The sequence below is a fragment of the Lepisosteus oculatus genome, chromosome 3, assembly GCF_040954835.1.
Source record: "Lepisosteus oculatus isolate fLepOcu1 chromosome 3, fLepOcu1.hap2, whole genome shotgun sequence".
In the NCBI taxonomy this organism is placed as follows: domain Eukaryota; kingdom Metazoa; phylum Chordata; class Actinopteri; order Semionotiformes; family Lepisosteidae; genus Lepisosteus; species Lepisosteus oculatus.
Genome location: NC_090698.1, coordinates 6,399,469 through 6,425,841, shown reverse-complemented (window position 1 = coordinate 6,425,841; position 26,373 = coordinate 6,399,469). Strand labels below are relative to the sequence as shown.

Genomic DNA, 26,373 nt, shown 5'->3' with positions numbered 1-26,373 from the left:
GTTTGACATATTTGAACAACATATCCAGAAAAATAATTGACTGTTTTGCCTAATTTATCTTTTGGCGTGATCTACACATTTTAATATTATGCAACACAGACGTCCGATTTCATTTCACCGCCCCAATACCTTTCACACTGTGTGCAAAGGAATTACAATATTGTCCAATACCTTTTCAGATGTACTGTATGTGAAGTCATTTATCTGCCAGCTTCCCTAGTTAAAGTATTTGATCCACTTTCTAGAAAAACTATGTAGATGTAAGCAAAGCACAAATCTCCCGCCCTCTTCCTCACCATCTAACTGTTCCTCTGCCTTATCTTTCACCTCCCTCCCTCTCTCCTAAAACAGGATGAGACACTCGTCTTTCCGTGCAGCGTTCACCGGCTTCTGGCCCATTGGGACCCACTCAGACCGCAGGGTGAGCGCCCCCTGCTGGCCCCACTAACACTTCTTCCAGCAGCAGCCTCAGCTTTCCCAGCAGTCTCCCCTCCAGGTACTGACCAGGCTCACACTGCTGAGCTCCAGGGGGCTGCCAGCTGAGCTACAGGGTGATCGGGCTGCTGGCTGTGATCAGGTTGGATCAGGACGAGACCCGCTTGTCAAGGTCAGGCTTGCTGGTGAGACAGGTCACGAGAAATCGCCTGTTTCTGGAGATGAGAAAGAGAAACGCTTGTTTCAGTTAATCGGTTAAACAAAGTGCCCATTTAAGGACACTTCAGAGGGTTGTGAATTTCTGTTGCAGTTTCTGAAGCATTTGATTTGACAATATGGTTGTTAGCGAGTGACCTGATGTCCGCTTTATTTTGGTCACAGAGAGCCTCCGACGGCTCTTGTGCTTATGTCGCCATCTACTGGAAGCGAATGGAGATCCTCGGATAGTAAAGTGTTTGACCTCACTCCAATACCCAGGACACCTGGGCTGGATTTAATAATAATTCCTCATGCTTAAATAGTGCTTTCCTGGACACTCCACTTAAAGAGCTTTCCAAGTAATGGGGATCCCCTCCACCACCACCACCACCACCAGTGTGCAGCCCCACCTGGATGATGTGACAGCAGCCATAGTGCACCAGTACACTCCCACACACCAGCTCTCAGTGGGGAGGAGAACAGAGTGATGAAGCCAGTTCAGAGATGGGGATTATTAGGAGGCCATGATGGGTAAAGGCCAGGGTGCCAGGATTAACACCCCTACTCTTTTCGAGAAAAGCACTGGGATTTTTAATGACCACAGATGTTACAGTATGTCTCATCCAATGGACAGTGCCTTTTTACAGTATCCCCGTCACTATAGTGGGACATTAGGACCCTCAAAGACTGCAGGGTGAGCGCCCCCTACTGGTTACTGAAACACCATTTCCAGCAACATCCAGGTACTGACCAGGCTCACACCTGCTGAGCCCCAGTGGGCTTCCAGCTGTGAGTTGCAGGGTGATATGGCTGTTGGGTACCACGCCATGCCTGTCACAGGCTCCTGCTGTAGAGGTGTCATGCTACTAGTCCAGAACCAGGGTTCTCTTCTCTCCTGCTTGGTGTATCAGTCACTCCGTTTCGTACTTGTGTTCTGGGGGTCCAGCTGTTCTCAGATTATTGCAGATGCTCCCTCTCACTCATTTTCTCTCTCTCTCTCCTTCACTCTCTTGCTCATTCTCTCACTCTCTCACCCTCTGTAGTGATGCAAGAAGACACAGGAGGCAGTGGGTCATTAAAATATAGAGTGAGGGTTTTAATAAATGATAGAAACCCACGATATGTAACACTTCAAAGCAGCACATTGGCACAAAGTCAGAAAAATAAGACAGCTCAGAAACCAAAACCCAGGTCCAAATAAATATACAAAATTAAAATGAAAAGAGAAAACGAGGACAAATTAAAGAAACATTTAATTAAATAATATATAATCAACCAATAAATAATTACTGAAATAATGTACACCTTGGCAATAAATAAATACATAAATTCAGAACCAAGAAAGGAGAATTAAAAACATTGAAATCAAAAGGCACATTTATTTAAGATGTCAGGAAGGGGCCTGCAGGGAGTCTCTCCTTCAGTGTTCGGGGTGATGTCTGGTGTCTCAGTACGTGTGGGTTACTGCTGTGTCTCTCTGTACATCTGTCTGTCAGGAGTCTATGTCTCTGGAATCGCAGGAGAAATGGGGGTGTGTTAGACGTTTCCTTTGTCGTGGTGGAGAAATAGGAGTGTGTGTTTTCCTTGGGGTCATGGGATTCCCCTGGGCAACAGTGAAGAAAGCGACTGTTGGAGAGGTGTGGGTGTGTGAGTAGGGGGTGAGTGAGGGGCTCGGTTCAGACGGCCTCAACCTGGATTCCCCTAGGCAACTGCAGAGCACTCCTAGGGGGCGGGGTGTGCTCCCTTCACGTGGGGTTCACGTCCGACAGTCCTGGGGGGCAGGACTGATGCGCTCTGAGATGGGTCTGGGGCTGTGCACATCACGGGATGAAACACCGACCTTGTGCTCTCCCTGCCACAGTGCACCACCTCCTCAATCACGGCCTTGGCTGTCAATAATCAAAACTGAGAGCATTATGAATACATAAACCCATACAAAGCTCGTTGAAAATAATAATAATGATAATAATTCCATACACTGTGAAAATTGTAATACCACCCAGACAGCCATTCGTCTGGCCAGTGTCGGACAGCGGCCAGACTTGCTGCTTGTAGTTGGTAGTAGATTATCTTGTGACTCTACACTGTCCCACTTGGCCCAGTCTTGCGTGAAAGTGTTTATTTCCAACACTCCATGTCGGACCAGCGTGTTACTCTGTTGTTCCGCCAGTCTGTCAGTGAGTCGCGCTGTAGTTCTGTCAGGCTCTGTGTGTCAGGTAGTGGGTGTGTCACTCTAGTTCTGTCAGTGTGTCAGAGTGTCACTCTGTAGTTCTGTCAGTCAGTGTGTCATGCTGTAGTTCTGTCAGTGTCAGAGTGTGTCACTCTGTAGTTCTGTCAGTCAGTGAGTCAGTCTGAGTGTGTCATGCTGTAGTTCTGTCAGTGTCAGAGTGTGTCACTCTGTAGTTCTGTGAGTCAGTCTGAGTGTGTCATGCTGTAGTTCTGTCAGTGTCAGAGTGTGTCACTCTGTAGTTCTGTCAGTCAGTGTGTCAGCCCATGAGCATGTCAATCAGTGTGTCACTCTGTAGTTCTGTCAGTGAGTCAGTCTGAGTGTGTCACTCTGTAGTTCTGTCAGTCAGTGAGTCAGTCAATAGCCAATATCATTAGTAAGTTTGACCAGTTTTGAGTTCATGTTGATTTCAGTCTGGGGGTCACAGGCCGCTGTCTCTGGAAGTGGGTTTGATAAAGACGCAGCACCAGCCAGTTGCAGGCTGGTTATCTGTGTGTCGGCTGGGTACGGAAAACCACTTTTATATGCGTGGACAAGGGGTGCAACTGTTCCCAAGTTCTGTAGAAAAATAAGATACCTTTAAGACCAAACAAAAAGGAGCATTTGCTGTTGGGGGCGTCACTGCTGTGCTCTGAAACCTCTGTAAAAGAAGCTGTCTCTGTGTAGATGTTGGGTGTACTTGTATCCAGAGGAATGTCAGTATAGGAATCCGTGTCTAACTGCAGCAGCGCTGCTCTGTCACTGTGGAGGAAGCACCAGAGTGTGTGTGTCTTGCTAACTCTTCCACAGGACACACCTCCCACTGAACCCCGCTTCCCACTGGATCTGAAGAGGCCTGCAACCCCCCATTCCTGTGTCGCTCACGTCAGTAAGCGGGGTCTGACCTCCAGGCATCTTCATACCTTCGGTCTTGGGCAGAGGTAGAGGAGCTCGGCTGATGAAGGCTGTTATCGACGATTCCGTCGGCCCCGCCGATGTTCGGGCAGCGGTGTCTCCGCAACACGGGCCCCCAGCTCTTTTGGATTCTCGGGGCCTGTTCTCCCGAGGGAGGACCATCTGGGGGGTGGGGGGGGATGCCAGGGAGCCGACCCGCCGCTGGTACTATACTCCATCAACACCTCAACTGCACACCTGCTCTATACTCCACACCACCTCAACTGCACAACTGCTCTATACTCTACACTGCCTGAATTGTGCACCTGTGCTATACTCCATCACCACCTCAACTCTAATTGCACTATACTCCACACCACCTCATCTGCACACCTGCTCTATACTCCACACCACCTCATCTGTACACCTGCTGTATACTCCATCACCACCTCAATTGTGCACCTGCACTATACTTCACACCACCACAGCTGTACACCTGTTCTATACTCCACACCACCTTAACTCTAACTGCGCTATACTCTGCACCACCACAACTGTGCACCTGTGCTATACTCAACACCACCTCAACTGCATACCTGTAGTATACTCAGCACCACCTCAATTGTATACCTGTGCTATACTCCACACCACCTCAACTGTACACCTGCGCTATACTCCACACTACCTCAACTGTGCACCTGTGCTATACTCCACACTACCTCAACTGTGCACCTGTGCTATACTCCATCACCACCTCAACTCTAATTGCACTATACTCCACACCACCTCAACTTTACACCCGCGCTATACTCCACACCACCTCAACTGTACACCTGCACTATACTCTATAGTACCTCAATTGTGCACCTGCGCTATACTCCATCCTCACCTCAACTGTACACCTGTACTATACTCCGCACCACCTCAACTGCACAATTGTACTATACTCCACACCAACTTAACTGTACACCTGCGCTATACTCTGCACCGCCCCAACTGTATTACATCTGTGCTATACTCCCAACAGCTCAACTGTACACCTGCAATTTACTCCATGCCACTGATCTGTACCCCGCCCGCCTTGGAAACTGAGGTTCGGGCAGACCTTCTTCCGCATCAATTTAACAAGGATGCACCCCAAAACACAGCCAACAGCCCCAGAAACCAAGCTGCCAGCCTCACTCCTTTCCACATGAACCACAGCTAGCTGGCTGAAGAGAGCAGGAGCTGTCCACCCCCAGCTCTGATCGGAGACTTGGGGGTGCAGGAAGAGACATGGGAAATGCTTCCCGGGCCACACACACACACACATAGTTGCCTTTCCTTCCTGCATCTCCAGGACTCAGAGAGACTAGGTGCCCTGCTTAAACACAATCACCTTCCCAAAAGACTATATCTGCATCTCCAGGACTCAGAGAGACTAGGTGCCCTGCTTAAACACAATCACCTTCCCAAAAGACTATATCTGCATCTCCAGGACTCAGAGAGACTAGGTGCCCTGCTTAAACACAATCACCTTCCCAAAAGACTATATCTGCATCTCCAGGACTCAGAGAGATTAGGTGCCCTGCTTAAACACAATCACCTTCCCAAAAGGCTATATCTGCATCTCCAGGACTCAGAGAGACTAGGTGCCCTGCTTAAACACAATCACCTTCCCAAAAGACTATATCTGCATCTCCAGGACTCAGAGAGATTAGGTGCCCTGCTTAAACACAATCACCTTCCCAAAAGGCTATATCTGCATCTCCAGGACTCAGAGAGACTAGGTGCCCTGCTTAAACACAATCACCTTCCCAAAAGACTATATCTGCATCTCCAGGACTCAGAGAGACTAGGTGCCCTGCTTAAACACAATCACCTTCCCAAAAGACTATATCTGCATCTCCAGGACTCAGAGAGACTAGGTGCCCTGCTTAAACACAATCACCTTCCCAAAAGACTATATCTGCATCTCCAGGACTCAGAGAGACTAGGTGCCCTGCTTAAACACAATCACCTTCCCAAAAGGCTATATCTGCATCTCCAGGACTCAGAGAGACTAGGTGCGCTGCTTAAACACAATCACCTTCCCAAAAGGCTATATCTGCATCTCCAGGACTCGGAGCCACACTAGGCCCTCTGTTCTAAACAGTGTTGTTTCCTGTACAGCATGCTGGCAGTGTGGAGGCAGGAGAGGCACCTGGATGGTCTCTTCCAGACATTTACCCCAGTAGTGGGCTTATACCACCCTTCCACCTCACTCTACTGTTGTTCCTCCCATGGTTTGCTTTCTGCTTTGCCACGTCTCGACCACGACTCCACTTCGCAAACACAAAGCTCTGCTGTTGCCACCACACAGTAGTCCCTGCAGCGCCAGGCAAGTTCTGAACATCGAGCTCATGGTATCCGCTGGGGGCAGGTATCCGCTGGGGGGGCAGTTGGAAATCGGGCCCGGATCCTGGGGCAACAGAAGACACCCAACCGCGGCAGTATGTCACCGCCTTGGCCAGAGCTGCATCCAGCCACACACGGGCTCGGGGCTGAGATCAGGTGTCCGGTGGCAATAGGATTGTATGCTGGCTGAGGTAGCTGAAGATCTGGAACACGACTGGAGCGTGTCTTGGAAATGTCTCCACGGGACTTTCAACAGCAGTTGGCATTTGGTGATTGTGCACTTTTCCCCGTGACGTCTTCGATCTCGAACCCGTGTTTCGCTGTGAGCCCCTCTGGCATCTCTGCACTTCCTCCGTGCTCCACAAGGCCAAGGCAGTGATTGTGCCGAAACATGACTGATGCCAGGACATGCTGGTCAGAGGTGGGGCCACCCAGCGCTCCACTAATAGCAGAAATCGTGGATTATTCCAAACTCATACAAAAGAGTACAGCACACCCTGATGTGTCTCTGTCCCCCTCTCTCTCTGTGGCCAGATCTGTCCCCCTGTCTCTCTCTCTGTATCCAGATTGTGTCTCTCTGTATCTAAATTTGACTCTCTCTCTGTGTCCAGGTCTATGTCTCTCTGTGTGTCCAGATCTGTCTGTCTCTGTGTCCAGATCTGTCTCTCTCTCTCTGTCCAGGCCCATCCTTTATCTCTCCCTCCCTCACTCTTTCCCCAAGTTCACCTATCCAGAGCACAGTGGTTCTCATGGGTTTGGGGAGGACGTGTGTGTTTCTGTGTGTGCTTCAAATCAAAACCTCAATCAACAAAACCAATCAATACATACAGAAATAAATACTGCTGATTAACTCAAACACCCTTTCGCTGTTGTGACCATTCTCCTGTTTTTTGGAGGGGGAGGGGAAAACGACATTTAAAAAATAAAACGAATAATAGCGATAACAGTTATAATAATAACTTTCTTAAAAAAGTTGCATTAACTCTATTCCCCCACTCCCACTCCAAATCTCCAAACAGCAGACTGCGATCTGTCCATGTTAAACTCAGAAAGGTCCACCGCGCCTGTGGTCCGTACACACCCCCGGGGGTTGGGTGAGCTAGGGCTCAGGGCCTGAAGGCTTAACGGGGAATCAGCCTCAACCACACGGCTGGGAAGCTTGTTTCAGCCCCCTGCCACCCTTTGTGTAAAAATTGGCTTCCCGTCTCCAATCCGAAATCCCCTCTCTCTTGGTTTTTCGCTTGTGCACCCCAGTCAGCTGGGAACCGGGAGGCAGGGAAGGTGAGGGAGGGACTAGGCTCACACAGGGTCAGGGTGAAGGTTCAGGGGGCGCGATGCAGGGCCAGTGTGCACAGACTCAGGTGCGCGGGACCTCAGCCACGAATCGACAACTGCTCTGACACTACACTCCCCATCAAGACAAAACCCCAAAGGCAGCCCCCCCCCTGCCCCCCCCAGCCTGCCCAGCCTCACCGCACGGCTTTGTGCCTGCCCCCACAGCAGCCACAGTGCTCTCCGCAGCGCAGGCAGGCCCGCAGGGGCAGGTAGCAGCACATACAGGGCACGACCAGCGACAGGGCCAGCAGGGCCAGCCAGCGGGCACAGCACAGGGCGTGGGGGCGGCACCCCCCCGAGCCGCCGCCGGCCCCGCCGCCGCCGCCGCCGCCGCCCTCGCCGCCGCCCCCGCCCCCCCCGGCGTCCTCCTCGCAGGAGCAGGGCTCCCAGAACTCGCCCTCCGAGTCCGACATGCAGTGGTACAGCAGGCTCTCCGCGCACCACACGCAGGTCCACTGGCGCAGGCAGCGCAGCGCCGGGTCCGGGGCGTCCCGGCAGCGGCCCCGGCCGTTGTCGGCGGCGCTGAAGACGGAGCGGCAGTAGACGCAGCGGGAGGAGGAGGAGGAGGAGGAGCCGCCCGGCGGGGGGCAGGGCCCGGCGTGGTCCTCGTCGGCGCAGGAGACGGCGGCGTCCAGCGTGGGGGACAGGCCGCCCGCCAGGCCCAGCCCCAGGCCCAGCCCGCAGTCGCCGCCGCCGCCGCCGCCCCGTTTCCGAGTCCGCGCGCGCGGGGTGGCCAGCGAGGTGTGGATGCAGCAGGGGGAGGGCGATCCTTTCCCGGGCTCGTGGGCGCAGGGGCCGGCGGGGCCCGAGGCGGGCGTGGCGCCCACGGCGTTGGGCCCCGGTCCGCAGGTGGGCGAGGGCGTGGCGAGCCGGAGCGGGGGCTTGCTGTCCAGGGTCACGGCCACCTCGCTGCCCACCGGGCCGCCCGCCAGCTCCTTCTCGAAACGCACCACGCACAGCTCCGCCTTGTCCGGCGCGCCGCTCCCGCCAACGCCGCCGCCGCCGCCCGCAGGCACGCCCAGAGTCCTGGCGGTCCCGGCCCGGCGGTAGTCCTCGTACCCGCGCGAGCCCCACAGGTCCTTGCAGGGGTCCAGGCTCTGCAGGTCCTTCTCCTCCAGCAGCGAGAGAGTCGGGGAGAGAGGGCTGAGGGGGGAGAGGGGCGGGGCCGGGGGCGGGGCCTGGGGCGGGGGCAGGGGAGGGGGCGGAGGCTGAGCGGGAGGCGGAGGCGCAGGGGGGTTAATGACAGCCGTCACGGGCGCAGGCTGGTGCTGCAGCGGGCGGGTGTGGATCTGAGGAACACGGAGAGAGAGGGTAGAGGGCAAGAAGGAGACAGAGGAGAATGTCGGAGAGCGTGGCTCCTCTTTTGTACCAGGTAGCATTGCACACTTAGGCTGCTGGTGAAATCAGAGCTGATGGCCAGATGTATTTCTAGTTTGAATTCAGGTGTAGCATAAAGAAAGTGTGAGCACAGTTGGTGCTGCTAGATGCAGATCTGCACCCGGCGTGTCCACACACAGGGGCTCCAATAAGAGTCTGGACACCAGGCGTGTCCACACACAGGGCTCCAATAAGAGTCTGGACACCAGGCGTGTCCACACACAGGGGCTCCAATAAGAGACTGGACACCCGGCGTGTCCACACAAAGGGCTCCAATAAGAGTCTGGACACCAGGCGTGTCCACACACAGGGGCTCCAATAAGAGTCTGGACACCAGGCGTGTCCACACACAGGGGCTCCAATAAGAGTCTGGACACCAGGTGTGTCCACACACAGGGGCTCCAATAAGAGTCTGTAGGCTTGGGTAGAAAGATACTTATCTTGCATATTTCTGCTTTCTTACATATATACAGTAAGTCTTGCACCTAGGACGTCCTTTGGTATATCTCTCTCATATTCATTGCCCTAGCAGCAGACACTCAAGCCTTACAGAAGTGCAGGGGCTGCTATTCCTACAGCTAGGCAAGAACATACTCATCAAGATCACACTGAGCTACTGAGGTGTTCACTGTACAGTTTACAGTTTATGTGGATGCAAGTGTCTACAATGTTTCTATCTGAAGCGGACCATCAGCAGCAGAGAAATTGAGCACAGCACCCGCTAAAGTTCTAGGTGTGATCATTGGGAATTATTATTATGATTTATTGAAGCATTGATAACACGGGCATAGCAGTCAGTAGACTGGATGTGTCATTTGTTAACTTGGAGAACATAAACCGCAGGACTTCACAGGGAGTGGGTGTTAAGAGTAGGAGTAACTCAAAGACACACTTTGAACTCAAAGTTGTGCAGCACATATCGTCTTATTCCCAGCTCTTTCCTAGTTTCCAGTAGGGTGTAGCAATAAGAAGGGCGCAATTACTGTTGGTGCACCCTGCTCCACCAGGAATAAAACAATGGGAAATAAAGGCAAAAATCAGAGCGTCCTCTTCTGTAATCAATGTCAAGTATTTGCTCTCTAGCCAGTCAATAGGTGGTGTCCATAGTAACAGGGGCATAGGCATCTTTACCTGTGCAGGGGTTGGCGTGGCAACGGTGTGTCCGGTTCCGTACCCATAATCCTCAGTGGCAGGGGGGCGCACAAAGCAGGTGGCGGAGGACTGGCTGGTCACTATGGTGGCAGGCCTGGGCAGCATCTCCTTTCGGCTGCTGGAGGACGACTCGCTGTCCTGGGACTGAGCGAGGGAGCGAGAGAGAGGGAAGGAGGAGAAGAAATGAAACACACAGGGGACGAGAGAGGGAGGGGACGAGAGAGGGAGGGGAGCAGGGGAGAAGAGAGCGAGGATGGGGCGATGGGGAGGCGGGACAGGGGAGGTCTGATGTACCGTGTTCAATCCACACAATCTCAGAGAAAAAAGAGACAGAGATACGCATTCACAGAGCACCGAGGGAGAGAGTGACACAGAGCGACTCACGGCCAGGCCATCGTCTTCAGTGTCGCCCTCTTCTGGTGTGGAGGAGGAAGGAGAATCCGAGCCTGAGAGAGAAAGGGAGAAAGACAAGGACAAGGAGAGACAACAGAGAAACACAGTGAGAAGGAGCTGCCATTCCCTTTTCTAAGCACATGTCACCCCAGACTATGGGGAAAAGAGAGATCAGTTACCCCACGTGCTGGGGTAAACAGAGGTCAGCGACCCCAGGCAGTAGAGTTATTACAGGTCACTGTTCCAATGTCCAAAAAACAAACAAACAAACAGTAACACAGCTCACAATTGCAGGCCTGGTTTCATTCTTTCATCCATGCAATATGAGGTCACAGGGGGGCTGGAGCCTATCCCAGCAACCAATGAATGCATGGCAGGATACACCCTGGGGAGGACGCCAGGCCATCACAGACACGCACACACTCACACCAGAGCCGGTTCCCCCAGAAGCCAATTAACCTACTGGACTGTGGAAGGAAAACGGTGCTCCCAGAGGAACCCCACATGAACACGGGGAGAACATACAGACTCCACACAGGCAGTACCCCCAGGAATCAAACCCAGGGCCTCAGCACTGCAAGGCAGCAGTGCTCACCACTGCGTCACCCAGCCTGGTTTCATCCAGATGTAAATACAGACACCATAAACAAAGATACAATAGAACGGATGCTGTGTGAAATAAACTCTTGCTTGCTTTTTCTCTCTTTTGCGTGTCCCCCCTACCTGCAGTACCCTTTTCATCCTGGGGATGTCGCTGTTGAGTCTTGCCAGTTGCTAACTTCTATTAGTAAAAATGGATTTAAGGCACCTATAGGACCTTAAGGATGGGGGTCTTTTGCATATCTGTCTATGGACCCCTTTCTGTACATGTCTGTTTCATGACTTGCCTCTGCTTCTCTTCTGCCTCCATGTTACCTTCCCCCTCTCTCATTGTATCTGTTGGTCTCCTTCACTCCCTCTGAACCCCTCTCTCTCTCCGCTCTCTCCCTCTGAGCCCTCCCCCCTCTTGGTTCAGCACCTCTGTCCAGCCTGTCGATGGCGCTGTGGAGCCCTCGCTCGAAGGAGACTGCATCAGCAGGGCTCTGGAAGGTCAGGCCAAACTTCTTGTCCTGGACACGCCAGTGGTGGAAGATGGGGTTCACCTTGTTGTAGACCAGCCCTCTCTGCACAGCACACTCCAGCACGGGCTGAGGGAGACAGCAGGGGAGGGTGAAGCACCTGATTTTAATATCCAAGACACCATGAATCCACACCCTCACATCATGATCAATACAACACCTCACATCAATATACTAAACATCATAATCAATATAACGCCCTCACATCAATATACAACACAACACGATCAATACAGCACCCTCATATCAATATACAACACAACACGATCAATACAACACCCTCACATCAATATACAACACAACACAATCAATACAACACCCTCACATCAATATACTATACATCATAATCAATACAACACCTTCACATCAATATACTATATATCATGATCAATACAACACCCTCACATCAATATACTACACAACACAATCAATACAACACCCTCACATCAATATACTACACAACACGATCAATACAACACCCTCATATCAATATACTACACATCATGATCAATACAACACCCTCACATCAATATACTACACAACACAATCAATACAACACCCTCACATCAATATACTATACATCATGATCAATACAACACCCTCACATCAATATACTACACAACACGATCAATACAACACCCTCATATCAATATACTACACATCATGATCAATACAACACCCTCACATCAATATACTACACAACACGATCAATACAACACCCTCACATCAATATACTACACAACACAATCAATACAACACCCTCACATCAATATACTATACATCATGATCAATACAACACCCTCACATCAATATACTACACAACACGATCAATACAACACCCTCATATCAATATACTACACATCATGATCAATACAACACCCTCACATCAATATACAACACAACACAATCAATACAACACCCTCATATCAATATACTACACATCATGATCAATACAACACCCTCACATCAATATACTACACAACACGATCAATACAACACCCTCATATCAATATACTAAACAACACGGTCAATACAACACCTTCACATCAATATACTACACATCATGATCAATACAACACCTTCACATCAATATACTACACAACACGATCAATACAACACCCTCATATCAATATACTACACATCATGATCAATACAACACCCTCACATCAATAAACAACACGATCAATACAACACCTTCACATCAATATACTTTATATTATGATCAATACAACACCCTCACATCAATATACAACACAACACAATCAATACAACACCCTCATATCAATATACTACACATCATGATCAATACAACACCCTCACATCAATATACAACACAACACAATCAATACAACACCCTCATATCAATATACTACACATCATGATCAATACAACACCCTCACATCAATATACTACACAACACGATCAATACAACACCCTCATATCAATATACTAAACAACACGGTCAATACAACACCTTCACATCAATATACTACACATCATGATCAATACAACACCTTCACATCAATATACTACACAACACGATCAATACAACACCCTCATATCAATATACTACACATCATGATCAATACAACACCCTCACATCAATAAACAACACGATCAATACAACACCTTCACATCAATATACTTTATATTATGATCAATACAACACCCTCACATCAATATACAACACAACACAATCAATACAACACCCTCATATCAATATACTACACATCATGATCAATACAACACCCTCACATCAATATACAACACAACACAATCAATACAACACCCTCATATCAATATACTACACATCATGATCAATACAACACCCTCACATCAATATACTACACAACACGATCAATACAACACCCTCATATCAATATACTAAACAACACGGTCAATACAACACCTTCACATCAATATACTACACATCATGATCAATACAACACCTTCACATCAATATACTACACAACACGATCAATACAACACCCTCATATCAATATACTACACATCATGATCAATACAACACCCTCACATCAATAAACAACACGATCAATACAACACCTTCACATCAATATACTTTATATTATGATCAATACAACACCCTCACATCAATATACAACACAACACAATCAATACAACACCCTCACATCAATATACTACACATCATGATCAATACAACACCCTCACATCAATATACAACACAACACTATCAATACAACACCCTCATATCAATATACTAAACAACACGATCAATACAACACCTTCACATCAATATACTTTATATCATGATCAATACAACACCCTCACATCAATATACAACACAACACAATCAATACAACACCCTCACATCAATATACTACACAACACGATCAATACAACACCTTCACATCAATATTCTAAACATCATGATCAATACAACACCCTCACATCAATATACTACACATCATGATCAATACAACACCCTCACATCAATATACAACACAACACAATCAATACAACACCCTCACATCAATATACTACACATCATGATCAATACAACACCCTCACATCTATGTAGAACACAACACAATCAAGTACCGCACACGCAGCGCTCTCTGTGAGCAAGTGGACCAGGAATGACATCCTGATCCTGGTGTCCAGATATCAGTCACACCCTGACGGACGCGGCGCTCGAATGTACAGTGAGAAAGAGCTCATTGCTTCTCCGAGCGCTGATGTCACACACAGCGGACCTAGCTCTGGACACACCCCCAGCACTGCCCCACAACCACATCAGTCTCCTCTGGAACGAGCCCTGCTGCCAGTTCCTTCAGGTCCCTCCTGCCCAGCGGGGGCCCGAGCCCCGTGTGGGGCTCCAGATGTGCTCGACCCAGCGCCACGCCCACAGAGACACACGCACACTCACCGCCCGGTCCCTGAGCCGCTCCCCCCGGATGATGTAATCTCTCCGCCCCCTGTCCTCCAGGCTCCGCCCCTTGCAGATGATCACGTGGCTCAGGCCACCGCCCCCCAGGGGGACCCAGCCCCCACTGGAATCATCGCGGGTCATCACCACTGCTCGAACCCGCACCACACTGGGACAGAGAGAGACAAGGGCTACCTGAATGATTCTGGTAATATATACCCTGCAGTGAACATGACCGCAGATGGGAGTTACATTGGATAAAACCATTAAAAAATATATACTGTATATGGAAAGAAAGACACATGGCATACATTATAAGATAGACACAGGATCATACACTGTACACACTGCACTGCAAGAGAAAGACAGGTTAATACACACTGTACACACTGCACTGCAAGAGAAAGACAGGTTAATACACACTGTACACATTGCACTGAAAGAGAAAGACAGGTTAATACACACTGTACACACTGCACTGCAACAGAAAGACAGGTTAATACACACTGTACACACTGCACTGCAAGAGAAAGACAGGTTAATACACTGTGGGTTCTGACAAGACCAGGCTACTTGCTTGGTAACACTGCACTTTACAACAATTTACGTTGGTGTACTGAGATAAAAACAAAGAAAAGAAGACACTCTCCTCTGCCCTGGGACTTGCTGCCACCTCCACAGAGGCTTAGATGAGATTAACATTGCAGGGAGGAGCAAGAAGTCTCCAGTGGACAACGCTACACAATCACAGGCACCCTGGAAAGACCCAAGGAAACCCTGGCTAACTGGAGCCCACCCAAAGCCAGTAGCACATGACTACTCATAGACTACTCATACACTGGACCAGTGATCTCTGGACTGTATGCAGGGCTACAATATGACACAGACTGGACCAGTAATCTCTGGACAGTAGGGCTACAATATGACACAGACTGGACCAGTGATCTCTGGAGGGTAGGGTTACAATATGACACAGACTGGACCAGTGATCTCTGGACTGTAGGGGTACAATAGGACACAGACTGGACCAGTGATCTCTGGAGGGTAGGGTTACAATATGATACAGCCCAGACAAAGGATTATGGGAATCTGGAACGAGTGGCCCAGGCATTTTGTTGAAATTTATAAACTGGGATTCTTCAAAAAAAGTAACAAGATCCACAGATCATTTACTGCAGCTAGTAATCAAAACAGGGAATATTATATTTCCAGTTATCATGACACAAGGAGTCTACCTCATGTCATGCTACCCTCACATTACTGAAACCCTTATGTTCACATCTAGGAGGTCCCAAGACACATACAAGGCTTTTATTTATAGAAATAAATCAGCCTTTGAGACCACTAAACCACACTATTCAATGGTCTACTTGAATAGTGTAGGTTGATCTTATACTTTGTCCAACAGATTATGAAGAGTGAGGGCAAATTGTCTTACATCAGAGCACCTTTGTTCTCCACTGGGTTGCCTCAGGGCTGTGTGCTGTCCCACATCCTATACACTCTCTATACACACAGCTGCAGAAGCCCATTGGAGAAACAGACACTTCATTAAGTTAGCTGAGGACTCTGTCATTGTCCACACCCTCCAAGACAAACACACTGATCACGGGCCTGTGGTGTGGTATTGTGTTGAATGGTGGAGCAACTCCTTCCTTCAACTTAAGGTGTCAGAAACCAAAAGACGTGATCGTTGATTATAGAAAGCAACCACCAGCCACAAAAGCAACAGTCACTCAGGAGCAAGAAATTTAAATTGGAAAAAATGACCAATATCTCGGCACTGCTGTTGATTACAAACTATCCTTTGAGGAAAACATGGATGTCGTATGTAAGACAACCCAACAGCGACTGTTCTTCCCAGGAAAACACCACTCTTTTAGATGTGTGTACTACAGCATTGACTCTATACTATAGAACTTACACTGAATCTGTTCAAAGATTTAATTCAAGTAGTAAAAACACACTGAGCAGGATCGTGACGGCAGCCAGAGACATATCAGGGCCCAATAGCTACAGCTGTCAGACATCTATGTCAAAGAAACTGCAGAAGGCGATGTTATCACTGGCTGTCGTGACCACCCCTTGCACAGAGAATCTGTGCTCCTTCCTTCTGGGCAGAGATAGACCGCTTAGATTCAAGTGCAAGTGAACCAAGTTATCTTTTATTCCCATGGCAATTAACCAATTGGACAATTAACACTGTATTTTTATTCATATATGTGTTCTTTCTCAGCATATTTGTTTGTCTCATTTGTTAAACTGCTCATGTTGGGTTCAATGTATTCTGTACTGTGTTGTGTCTTTTGCCTGCCTGCAAAGCTGGGACAATAAAGGAAAGTAAGTAATAGTGATAAATTATAGAAATGAAGGGCACCGGTAACATAATCATGTAACAATGAATAAAAATACTTTACATTTCTCACAGACATCGCTGCCATTTTGTAGCCTCCTTGTGTCCTTCTTTAAATTCAAAACAGGAGTGACCTGGATATGACATCACTCCAGCTTTCCCATGTCAACCTGCCGTTTCCTGCCTGATGCCATCAGTTTACAGTGCGCTCGGCTTGCAGCCATCAGCTGACATTTCACTCTGTAAATGACACATTACTACTCACAGGAAGTCATATTTCTACTTCCTGTGCGAGTGCTGTTGCAGCATTCAGCTTCTGAGAACTGAAGTCACAATTAGGTTAGGAAGGCTGCAATATGAAGCTGCTATCAGGTCTGCGTTTTTATTGCGGTTGATTCAACCAGTAGACCAGCCTGAGAGGCAAGCAGTGAGGAAAATGCCTTACATATATCCAAGGATTTTAATGAGGCTGTGGGTGATGAACTTTCTATTTTTTATCCATTAACATGGCAAATTTGCAAAGCGATGTGGAAACCTGGCATTGGCTGTCCACAGTGTTTCTCCTCCTGAGCTGTTGCTCTCTGAGCCTCCACTGCCTCACTATAATTCATTGTGTTTCACCCTGATTTCACTGCCTCACTACAATTCATTGTGTTTCACCCTGATTTCACTGCCTCACTACAATTCACTGTGTTTCACCATGATTTCACTGCCTCACTACAATTCACTGTTTCACCATGATTTCACCGCCTCACTACAATTCAGTGTTTCACCCTGATTTCACTGCCTCACTACAATTCATTGTGTTTCACCCTGATTTCACTGCCTCACTACAATTCACTGTGTTTCACCATGATTTCACTGCCTCACTACAATTCACTGTTTCACCATGATTTCACCGCCTCACTACAATTCACTGTGTTTCACCATGATTTCACTGCCTCACTACAATTCATTGTGTTTCACCATGATTTCACTGCCTCACTACACTTTAGTGTGCTTTTACCACAATCTCACTGTGCTTCACCACACTGTACTGTGCTTTTACCACAACCTCACTGTGCTTCACCACACTTTACTGTGCTTTTACCACAACCTCACTGTGCTGCACCACACTGTACTGTGCTTTTACCACAATCTCACTGTGCTGCACCAAACTTTACTGTGCTTTTACCACAATCTCACTGTGCTTCACCATACTGTACTGTGCTTTTACCACAACCTCACTGTGCTGCACCACACTGTACTGTGCTTTTACCACAATCTCACTGTGCTGCACCAAACTTTACTGTGCTTTTACCACAATCTCACTGTGCTTCACCCCACTTTACTGTGCTTTTACCACAACCTCACTGTGCTTCACCATACTGTACTGTGCTTTTACCACAATCTCACTGTGCTTCACCCCACTTTACTGTGCTTTTACAACAACCTCACTGTGCTTCACCATACTGTACTGTGCTTTTACCACAACCTCACTGTGCTGCACCACACTTTACTGTGCTTTTACCACAATCTCACTGTGCTTCACCACACTTTACTGTGCTTTTACCACAACCTCACTGTGCTTCACCACACTTTCCTGTGCTTTTACCACAATCTCACTGTGCTGCACCACACTTTACTGTGCTTTTACCACAACCTCACTGTGCTTCACCACACTTTACTGTGCTTTTACCACAACCTCACTGTGCTGCACCACACTGTACTGTGCTTTTACCACAATCTCACTGTGCTGCACCAAACTTTACTGTGCTTTTACCACAATCTCACTGTGCTTCACCATACTGTACTGTGCTTTTACCACAACCTCACTGTGCTGCACCACACTGTACTGTGCTTTTACCACAATCTCACTGTGCTGCACCAAACTTTACTGTGCTTTTACCACAATCTCACTGTGCTTCACCCCACTTTACTGTGCTTTTACCACAACCTCACTGTGCTTCACCATACTGTACTGTGCTTTTACCACAATCTCACTGTGCTTCACCCCACTTTACTGTGCTTTTACAACAACCTCACTGTGCTTCACCATACTGTACTGTGCTTTTACCACAACCTCACTGTGCTGCACCACACTTTACTGTGCTTTTACCACAATCTCACTGTGCTTCACCACACTTTACTGTGCTTTTACCACAACCTCACTGTGCTTCACCACACTTTCCTGTGCTTTTACCACAATCTCACTGTGCTGCACCACACTTTACTGTGCTTTTACCACAACCTCACTGTGCTTCACCACACTTTACTGTGCTTTTACCATGCAGTAGATTTTTCAATCAGAGTCGGCAAGAGCTTCCCTTCTCGGTACCCACTTTTTCACAGCACAGCCGTCCCCCCAGTGGGGTTCACCCCCTCTTCCGAGACACTACGGCCCAGAGAGGTCCCGACTTCTACCTGGAGCCCAGTGAGAAGGATCAGAAGACCCTCTCGACCTGTCGAGAGCTCAAGGGCAAAACGTGGATAATTCAGCCTGAGCAAGAGGTTTCAAAACACCCTTCAGCCTCGGATTCAAGGAACACTTCAGGGGGAAAAACTGGGGACACAATTAACAGAAGGTTTTTCATGCAACAAGCCACAGAACACTTCTCCTACCTCTGTCCTTTCCAACACTGCTCGCTGTCTACAGCACACACCACCAATCACTCTGCCTGCCATCGTGGTCATCGTCCTCCAAGGGGACATACTGTCACAAGCATGAGCCATCTGCAGCAAACCTCCTACTGTACTTCCTGCACAGGTCTAATTCTGCATCTGTAACAGGTGACTCATATTAAGGTTAAGATCAGATCACTTTATTGGCCATATACACTTTCTTGCATTAGGAACTTTTCGCATACCCCAGCTTGCTCTCCATGGGTGGCTCTGTGGCTGAGGACCTGCGCCTGTGGCTGGAAGGTTGCAGGTTCAAATCCCACGGCCGGCAGAGGAATCCTACTCCGTTGGGCCCCTGAGCAAGGCCCTTAACCCCAGCTGTTCCAGGGGTGCTGTATAAATGGCTGACCCTGCGCTCTGACCCTCTGACTCCGCATATGGTGGAGTCACACACTGGGCTCGGGGCTCATTGTTAATCACCTGATGGGCCCTTCGCCTCCTTTCGCCCGACTCTGTTTCCCAGTTAGAACACTGAAACTCTGCTAATTAGCAAACAAGCCTGAACTGTCACAATTCACAAGTGGCGGTGATCTCTGGTGCAGCACGCACTCTTCCCCAGAGAATGGAAATGCTGTTTGGATGCCATGTATAAAATCATAACTGTGTTTAAAACCATGGTAAATAATGAGTAAGAATCATGTACGGCAAAATACTCCTGTTTCAATAGGGGCTACAGTCCCAGTGCAGTAGAACAGTCCTGTTACAATAGGAGCTACAGTCCCAGTACTGCAGAACAGTCCTGTTACAATAGGGGCTACAGTCCCAGTACAGTAGAACAGTCCTGTTACAGTAGGAGCTACAGTCCCAGTACTGCAGAACAGTCCTGTTACAATAGGGGCTACAGTCCCAGTACAGTAGAACAGTCCTGTTACAGTAGGAGCTACAGTCCCAGTACAGTAGAACAGTCCTGTTACAATAGGAGCTACAGTCCCAGTACAGTAGAACAGTCCTGTTACAATAGGAGCTACAGTCCCAGTGCAGTAGAACAGTTCTGCTACAATAGGGGCTACAGTCCCAGTACAGTAGAACAGTCCTGTTACAGTAGGAGCTACAGTCCCAGTACAGTGGAACAGTCCTGTTACAATAGGGGCTGCAGTCCCAGTGCAGTAGAACAGTTCTGCTACAATAGGGGCTACAGTCCCAGTACAGTGGAACAGTCCTGTTACAATAGGGGCTACAGTCCCAGTACAGTAGAACAGTCCTGTTACAATAGGGGCTACAGTCCCAGTACAGTAGAACAGTCCTGTTACAGTAGGAGCTACAGTCCCAGTACTGCAGAACAGTCCTGTTACAATAGGGGCTACAGTCCCAGTGCAGTAGAACAGTTCTGCTACAATAGGGGCTACAGTCCCAGTACAGTAGAACAGTCCTGTTACAGTAGGAGCTACAGTCCCAGTACAGTAGAACAGTCCTGTTACAGTAGGAGCTACAGTCCCAGTACTGCAGAACAGTCCTGTTACAATAAGGGCTACAGTCCCAGTGCAGTAGAACAGTTCTGCTACAATAGGGGCTACAGTCCCAGTACAGTAGAACAGTCCTGTTACAATAGGAGCTACAGTCCCAGTACAGTAGAACAGTCCTGTTACAATAGGGGCTACAGTCCCAGTACAGTAGAACAGTCCTGTTACAGTAGGAGCTACAGTCCCAGTGCAGTAGAACAGTCCTGTTACAATAGGGGCTACAGTCACAGTACAGTAGAACAGTCCTGTTACAGTAGGAGCTACAGTCCCAGTACAGTAGAACAGTTCTGCTACAATAGGGGCTACAGTCCCAGTACAGTAGAACAGTCCTGTTACAATAGGGGCTGCAGTCCCAGTACAGTAGAACAGTCCTGTTACAGTAGGAGCTACAGTCCCAGTACAGTAGAACAGTTCTGCTACAATAGGGGCTACAGTCCCAGTACAGTGGAACAGTCCTGTTACAATAGGGGCTGCAGTCCCAGTACAGTAGAACAGTCCTGTTACAATAGGGGCTACAGTCCCAGTACAGTAGAACAGTCCTGTTACAATAGGAGCTACAGTCCCAGTGCAGTAGAACAGTTCTGTTACAATAGGGGCTACAGTCCCAGTACAGTAGAACAGTCCTGTTACAGTAGGAGCTACAGTCCCAGTACAGTAGAACAGTCCTGTTACAATAGGGGCTACAGTCCCAGTACAGTAGAACAGTCCTGTTACAATAGGGGCTACAGTCCCAGTACAGTGGAACAGTCCTGTTACAGTAGGAGCTACAGTCCCAGTACAGTAGAACAGTTCTGCTACAATAGGGGCTACAGTCCCAGTACAGTGGAACAGTCCTGTTACAATAGGAGCTACAGTCCCAGTACAGGAGAACAGTCCTGTTACAATAGGAGCTACAGTCCCAGTACAGTAGAGCAGTCCTGTTACAATAGGGGCTACAGTCCCAGTACAGTAGAACAGTCCTGTTACAATAGGAGCTACAGTCCCAGTACAGTAGAACAGTTCTGCTACAATAGGAGCTACAGTCCCAGTCCTCACTCCGTCTTCTCTCTCTTACGCACAGTGTCTCACTATTATTATTATTATTATTATTATTATTATTATGATTCTTAATTACATTGTCCTTACTGTGCAGGTGTGACGATGAAAACACAGTTCACCCCAGCCGCAAACACACACCGACACTGTACCAGACTGCGCAGAAGACGACAAGTGCCTGAAGTGAGACTGTTTTTAAATGTGGAATTACTAATAAAAGATGATCAGAACACGTCGACACAAGTATTGACACCGTCTTAGCTTCTCAAGCTTTAGGAATCTTAACCCTCTGGAATATGACGTAAGCAGCCCTTTAAGCGCAGTGCCCCACACAGACGAGCACAACCCAGACAGAGGAGGCTCATGCATTTATTCTACCGGTGTGTTTCTCAGACGATTACAGCGCGGTGCGACTCGTGCTGCGCTTCTCACGGAGGGGCAGCTCGAGCCTGCGAGTCTCGCTCGCGCATCGCTAGTGCAGCGAGGGCTGCGCGAGGGTGGATGGGGTTTTTTTTTGTGAATGGGGGGTCACGTGATCGGGACCAACCGTTATTCCAACTTTAATAATCGAGCCGTCCTAACACCCGACCGGCCAGATATCTCGCAGCGGCTGTGAAACGCGCCCATAGGTGACCCTCCCCTCGACTTATATCGCGCAGTCAGGTTTCTGTCCTTAGTCAGACGACAGATATTGACAGTACTTGAGAATGCAATTGTTTGAAATTAAAAATCCACATTGTCATGGAAAGCCTGACCCGGCGCGGAAGGAGAGAAGATGCGCGGCCCATCGGGAGCTCAGACGAGCCCGAGGCAGAGACGGGACTGCGCTCAGAGCCAGTACAAACCCAGCCCGAGCCCGAGCCCTGTGACCACACGAACCGGCCCCGGCCCGGGCCGGAGCGCCACACCGAGCACACCCCACGGCGGGATGAACAGCCCTGGGGCAGGGCGGGTGCGGTCCTCAGAGGCGTCTCAGTCTCCGTCACGGATATTCCTGTTATCCGCCCGGGCGGCCCGAGACGCCGCGGAGCGCTTCCCTGCCCGCCCGCCCGGCCGCTCGCGCCTCGCGCCTCGCGCCTCGCGCGCACGCACGGCACGGACTCACACCCAGGCGGCCCCGCTATTTTATGAATGAAAACGCGACGCGGAGCAGAGCGATTCAGAAACTCGTCCCCTCGGCGTTTCCCTGCATATTCGGCCGAGACGCGTCCATGTATGTGTGCGTGTGTGCGTGTGTGTGTGTTGGGGGGGGGGGGGGGGGTTGTGTGGTATTTGAGGAGCGGGGAGCAGGAGAGGAGAGAGAGAGAGAGTCGGAGGGAGGGAAGAGAGAGAGAGAGAGGTGTTGGGAGAGGGGGAGGAGGTGGGAGAGAGAGCGGCAGGGAGAAAAAAAAAAGATCAAATTCCATTCATAAAGTTTGGCTTTAAAAAATCATAATGAAACCGAGGGACTCGTTGAGAAAAACAAAAAAATCCCATCGACGGCGCCTGCCTCCTCCTCCCCTCACTATCACCCACACCCGCCGGCGAGCTCCCCCGTCACCGCGGCGGAAGGGCGCTTGTGAACCCGAGAGTGGGCAAGAAACAAATACAATGATTTAAAAAAAAAACAAACACACAACAAAATCGCCATATTCTAGCCGCTTCGACAACACCGTGCGAACATGCCCCGACAGCACTAGGGAAGGTGGTGAGAGAGCTGTCTCTCTCTGTTCGTCTCAATTTCCAGCGGTTTCCCACCGCTAAATCCAGACTACCGTAAAGGTTTGTACCTGTCTCATCATACGGCACTGATGCGTAGCTGCTATTTAACAAAACGTCAATAATATTGCAGTTGCCATCTCTACATGACGGCTGAACCTACATCTGAACGCTCTGTTTCTGTGGACGCCGGGTGGGTGAATGATTTTCATCTATGACTGAGCCGGGCTGATTTTCTGAACATGTATACGTGTGTCTGTTTGTGTGTGCGCGTATATGTGTGTGTGTGTGAGTGAGAGAGAGAGAGAGTGTGTGTGTGTGTCAGTGAAACTGTTGGAAATAACGCAAAATATTGCCTGGCGAAAGACGACCGTCTCACTCATCTGATTTTATTTTTATTTTTTTTAAAAAGGGGAAAAAAAAACCTCGAGACTCACTCGCGCTCCATTGCTCGGTGTCGCCCGCCGCCTCGAGCTCGCTGCCCCCCGGTCTGATGTATGGTTCCTTTCCCCCCTCGCGCTCTCTCTCTCTCCCTCACGAGCGAGCACACACGCACCCTCTCTCTCACGCTCTCTTTCGCTCTCTCTTTCTCGCTCTCCTCTCAGCCGCTCATGTCTTTATCTTCTTCCCTTTCTCCCATCTTTCATGTCCTCTCGCCGTGTATCAGGAAGGGGCTCCGGCGCGCAGCAGCCATTTTCCGCTCGCCGCGGTAGCATCCTCCCTCCCTCCCTCCGTCTCTCTCCCTCTCTCTCTCTCTCTGCCTCGCTCTCTCTCTCTCCCTAATCACTCCCTCCCTCCTTCACCTCTTCCCTGCCTGCGCCTGCCGGTTTCCCTTCAAACTGTGTTTCCCGAACACCGGACTCGGACAGACGGACAGAAGGGGCGACAGAGCTCAGGGGCCGGATGGGTGACTGACGGGCTGACCGCGTACAAGCTGCGTGAAGACACCCCAAAAAACACACACACACACTAATTGACTGCAAGACACCGCCACTGTTACAGACTACGTAAAAAGGCAGATCAGCCCACCGACACACTCTGTGCATTAAGACACACACACTGACTGACCTACTGACTGACAGTACACCCGTACTCCCACACACTGCTCACACACACTGACTAATCGATTGCCGGATACTATTAAAGATTTAATAACAGCGCACAAAGCAACACACCTTCAGAAACACAGCGACAGGCAAGCACGTACACATACTCACACACTCACACCACACACATCCACACACCGCAGACATACACACACAATCGCACACCCTCACAGACTCACTCATGCACAAACTCACACCACACGCACATTCGTGCACTAATACACACATTGACATACGCTCAATCATACACACAATCACACACACCACACACACTCACACACACACAAAACAGAGGTTCTGGCCGAGACTGCTCACCCGGCAGAGGACGAAGGAAACTTTCCGCAGGGAACTGGGCTGTGTCCGGGTGTGGACATGCAAACTGCTGACCCTCTGGGGGCGAGGCTGAAGGCCCGAGCAGGTGACGTATGAAAGGTTAAACTCACACCTCTGCGTCCGAGGGGTCCGCGAGAAAGCCCGTCTCGGACACACTCCCTGTTCGTCCGCGCTGCGCTGCGTGGGAGCTGTCCGCTGTCCGCGGTGCTGAAAGGCCCCCTACAGTTTTTGTTCCACTTCCTTTCCGGCAGAATGTGGATGGGAGTCCTCTCAGCCCAAGCAAACATCTGTGTTAATGGGCGGGGGTCCGAGAGGAGAGGGCTTTCAGCACCACGGACAGCTCCCCCACGCCCGCGGCGCGCTGACACGCGGAGACGCAGCCTGCATGGGCCAGCGCTGAGGACCCCCTCTGCCCGCCAACACCGGGACCTCCCTGGGTGGGAGCCCACCGACCGCAAGGGGGACTGGATTGCCGGGCTTGGCGGCCACTCAGTTCAAGGCTGTCGCGTATAACATGCGGGAATCCCAGCAGCCAATGAGCCACAGGGATACGAACCACTGGGAAAAGAAAACCGGTCTTTTTCGCCCCTGAGCCCTGAAAGGGCGACTCTACGGCACGGAGGGGCTTCTGCGGTCGCGTTCGCGCTGGAGCGCGTGGGGGGGGGGGGGTCGCCCGCACAGTCCCCCCGCGTGCTGTTGACAAACCCAGGCTGGACGCCGAGCTCGTGGGAGAAGCCGGGTGGAGCCGCGAGGCAGCGGTGGTCCCGCCCTGGGGTGTCCGAGCGGTGGCGCAGGTCTACCGAGAGGAGGGAGGGAGGGAGGGAGGAGGAGGAGAAGAACGCACGCATGTAGCGCGTTTCCAAATAAATCATCTCAAAACGCTTTCAACTGCAGTCAAGACACGTTTCGCCGTCCAATCAAACGACAGAAATGGATGTATACTGTAAAGCACAAAGCGGATGCGCAAACAAAATGAAAACGATTAAGAAAACGTCTTTGGGGGGGGGGTAATTATTAGATTCCATGTAATAAACACCACCACACTATTCCATGTAATAGGGCACCACGGGACTCTGTGTTGTTTCCTGGGAGGGAGGCTGTCGCGGACAGAAGGTCGGAATCCCAGCCCAGGAAGGTGTCTGTCGTGTCTTGTTGAACTGTAGGGATGAGCCGACGTGCTCGGCCGGTCTCTGAGGAGAGAGCGATACGGGAGTCGAACTGCAGGCGTGCGGCACCGCGGTAGTGTCGCTCTCGGCTCTCACTACGGCTCTCACTGGAGTGGTGGCCGGCGAGATTTAGGGATAACTTCGGCCACGAAAGTGCCCGGAAAACAAG

General features: G+C 49.8%; 1 protein-coding gene across 2 annotated transcripts; it reads right to left on the bottom strand.

Moving 5' to 3' along the window:
- Nucleotides 1–1,704: 1,704 nt before the first annotated feature.
- spred3 (sprouty related EVH1 domain containing 3) lies at nt 1,705–24,491 on the bottom strand. 2 transcript variants are annotated; one of them, XM_069186478.1, is made up of 7 exons: nt 24,037–24,486; nt 14,393–14,561; nt 11,385–11,553; nt 10,358–10,419; nt 9,953–10,117; nt 7,583–8,733; nt 1,705–6,551 (listed from the first exon to the last, which is right to left on the bottom strand). In XM_069186478.1, exons 1-7 carry the CDS (start codon nt 24,045–24,047, stop codon nt 6,359–6,361), a joined length of 1,920 nt encoding a protein of 639 aa, XP_069042579.1. In that variant the 5' UTR covers nt 24,048–24,486; the 3' UTR covers nt 1,705–6,358. The 2 variants fall into 2 exon arrangements, with proteins under 2 accessions (XP_069042579.1, XP_069042578.1); XM_069186477.1 differs by lacking the exon at nt 1,705–6,551 and having other exon boundaries at nt 7,579–8,733; nt 9,953–10,419; nt 24,037–24,491.
- Between the last annotated feature and the right edge of the window lie 1,882 nt (nt 24,492–26,373).

What these genes read in the sequence shown, in the direction of transcription:
- spred3 (XM_069186477.1), bottom strand. An exon ending in AGCGGCTCAGGGACCGGGCG is followed by an intron (nt 11,554 to 14,392) that starts GTGAGTGTGCGT and finishes TGTCTCCCTCAG; the next exon opens with CCCGTGCTGGAGTGTGCTGT. An exon ending in CATCGACAGGCTGGACAGAG is followed by an intron (nt 10,420 to 11,384) that starts GTGCTGAACCAA and finishes TTTCTCTCTCAG; the next exon opens with GCTCGGATTCTCCTTCCTCC.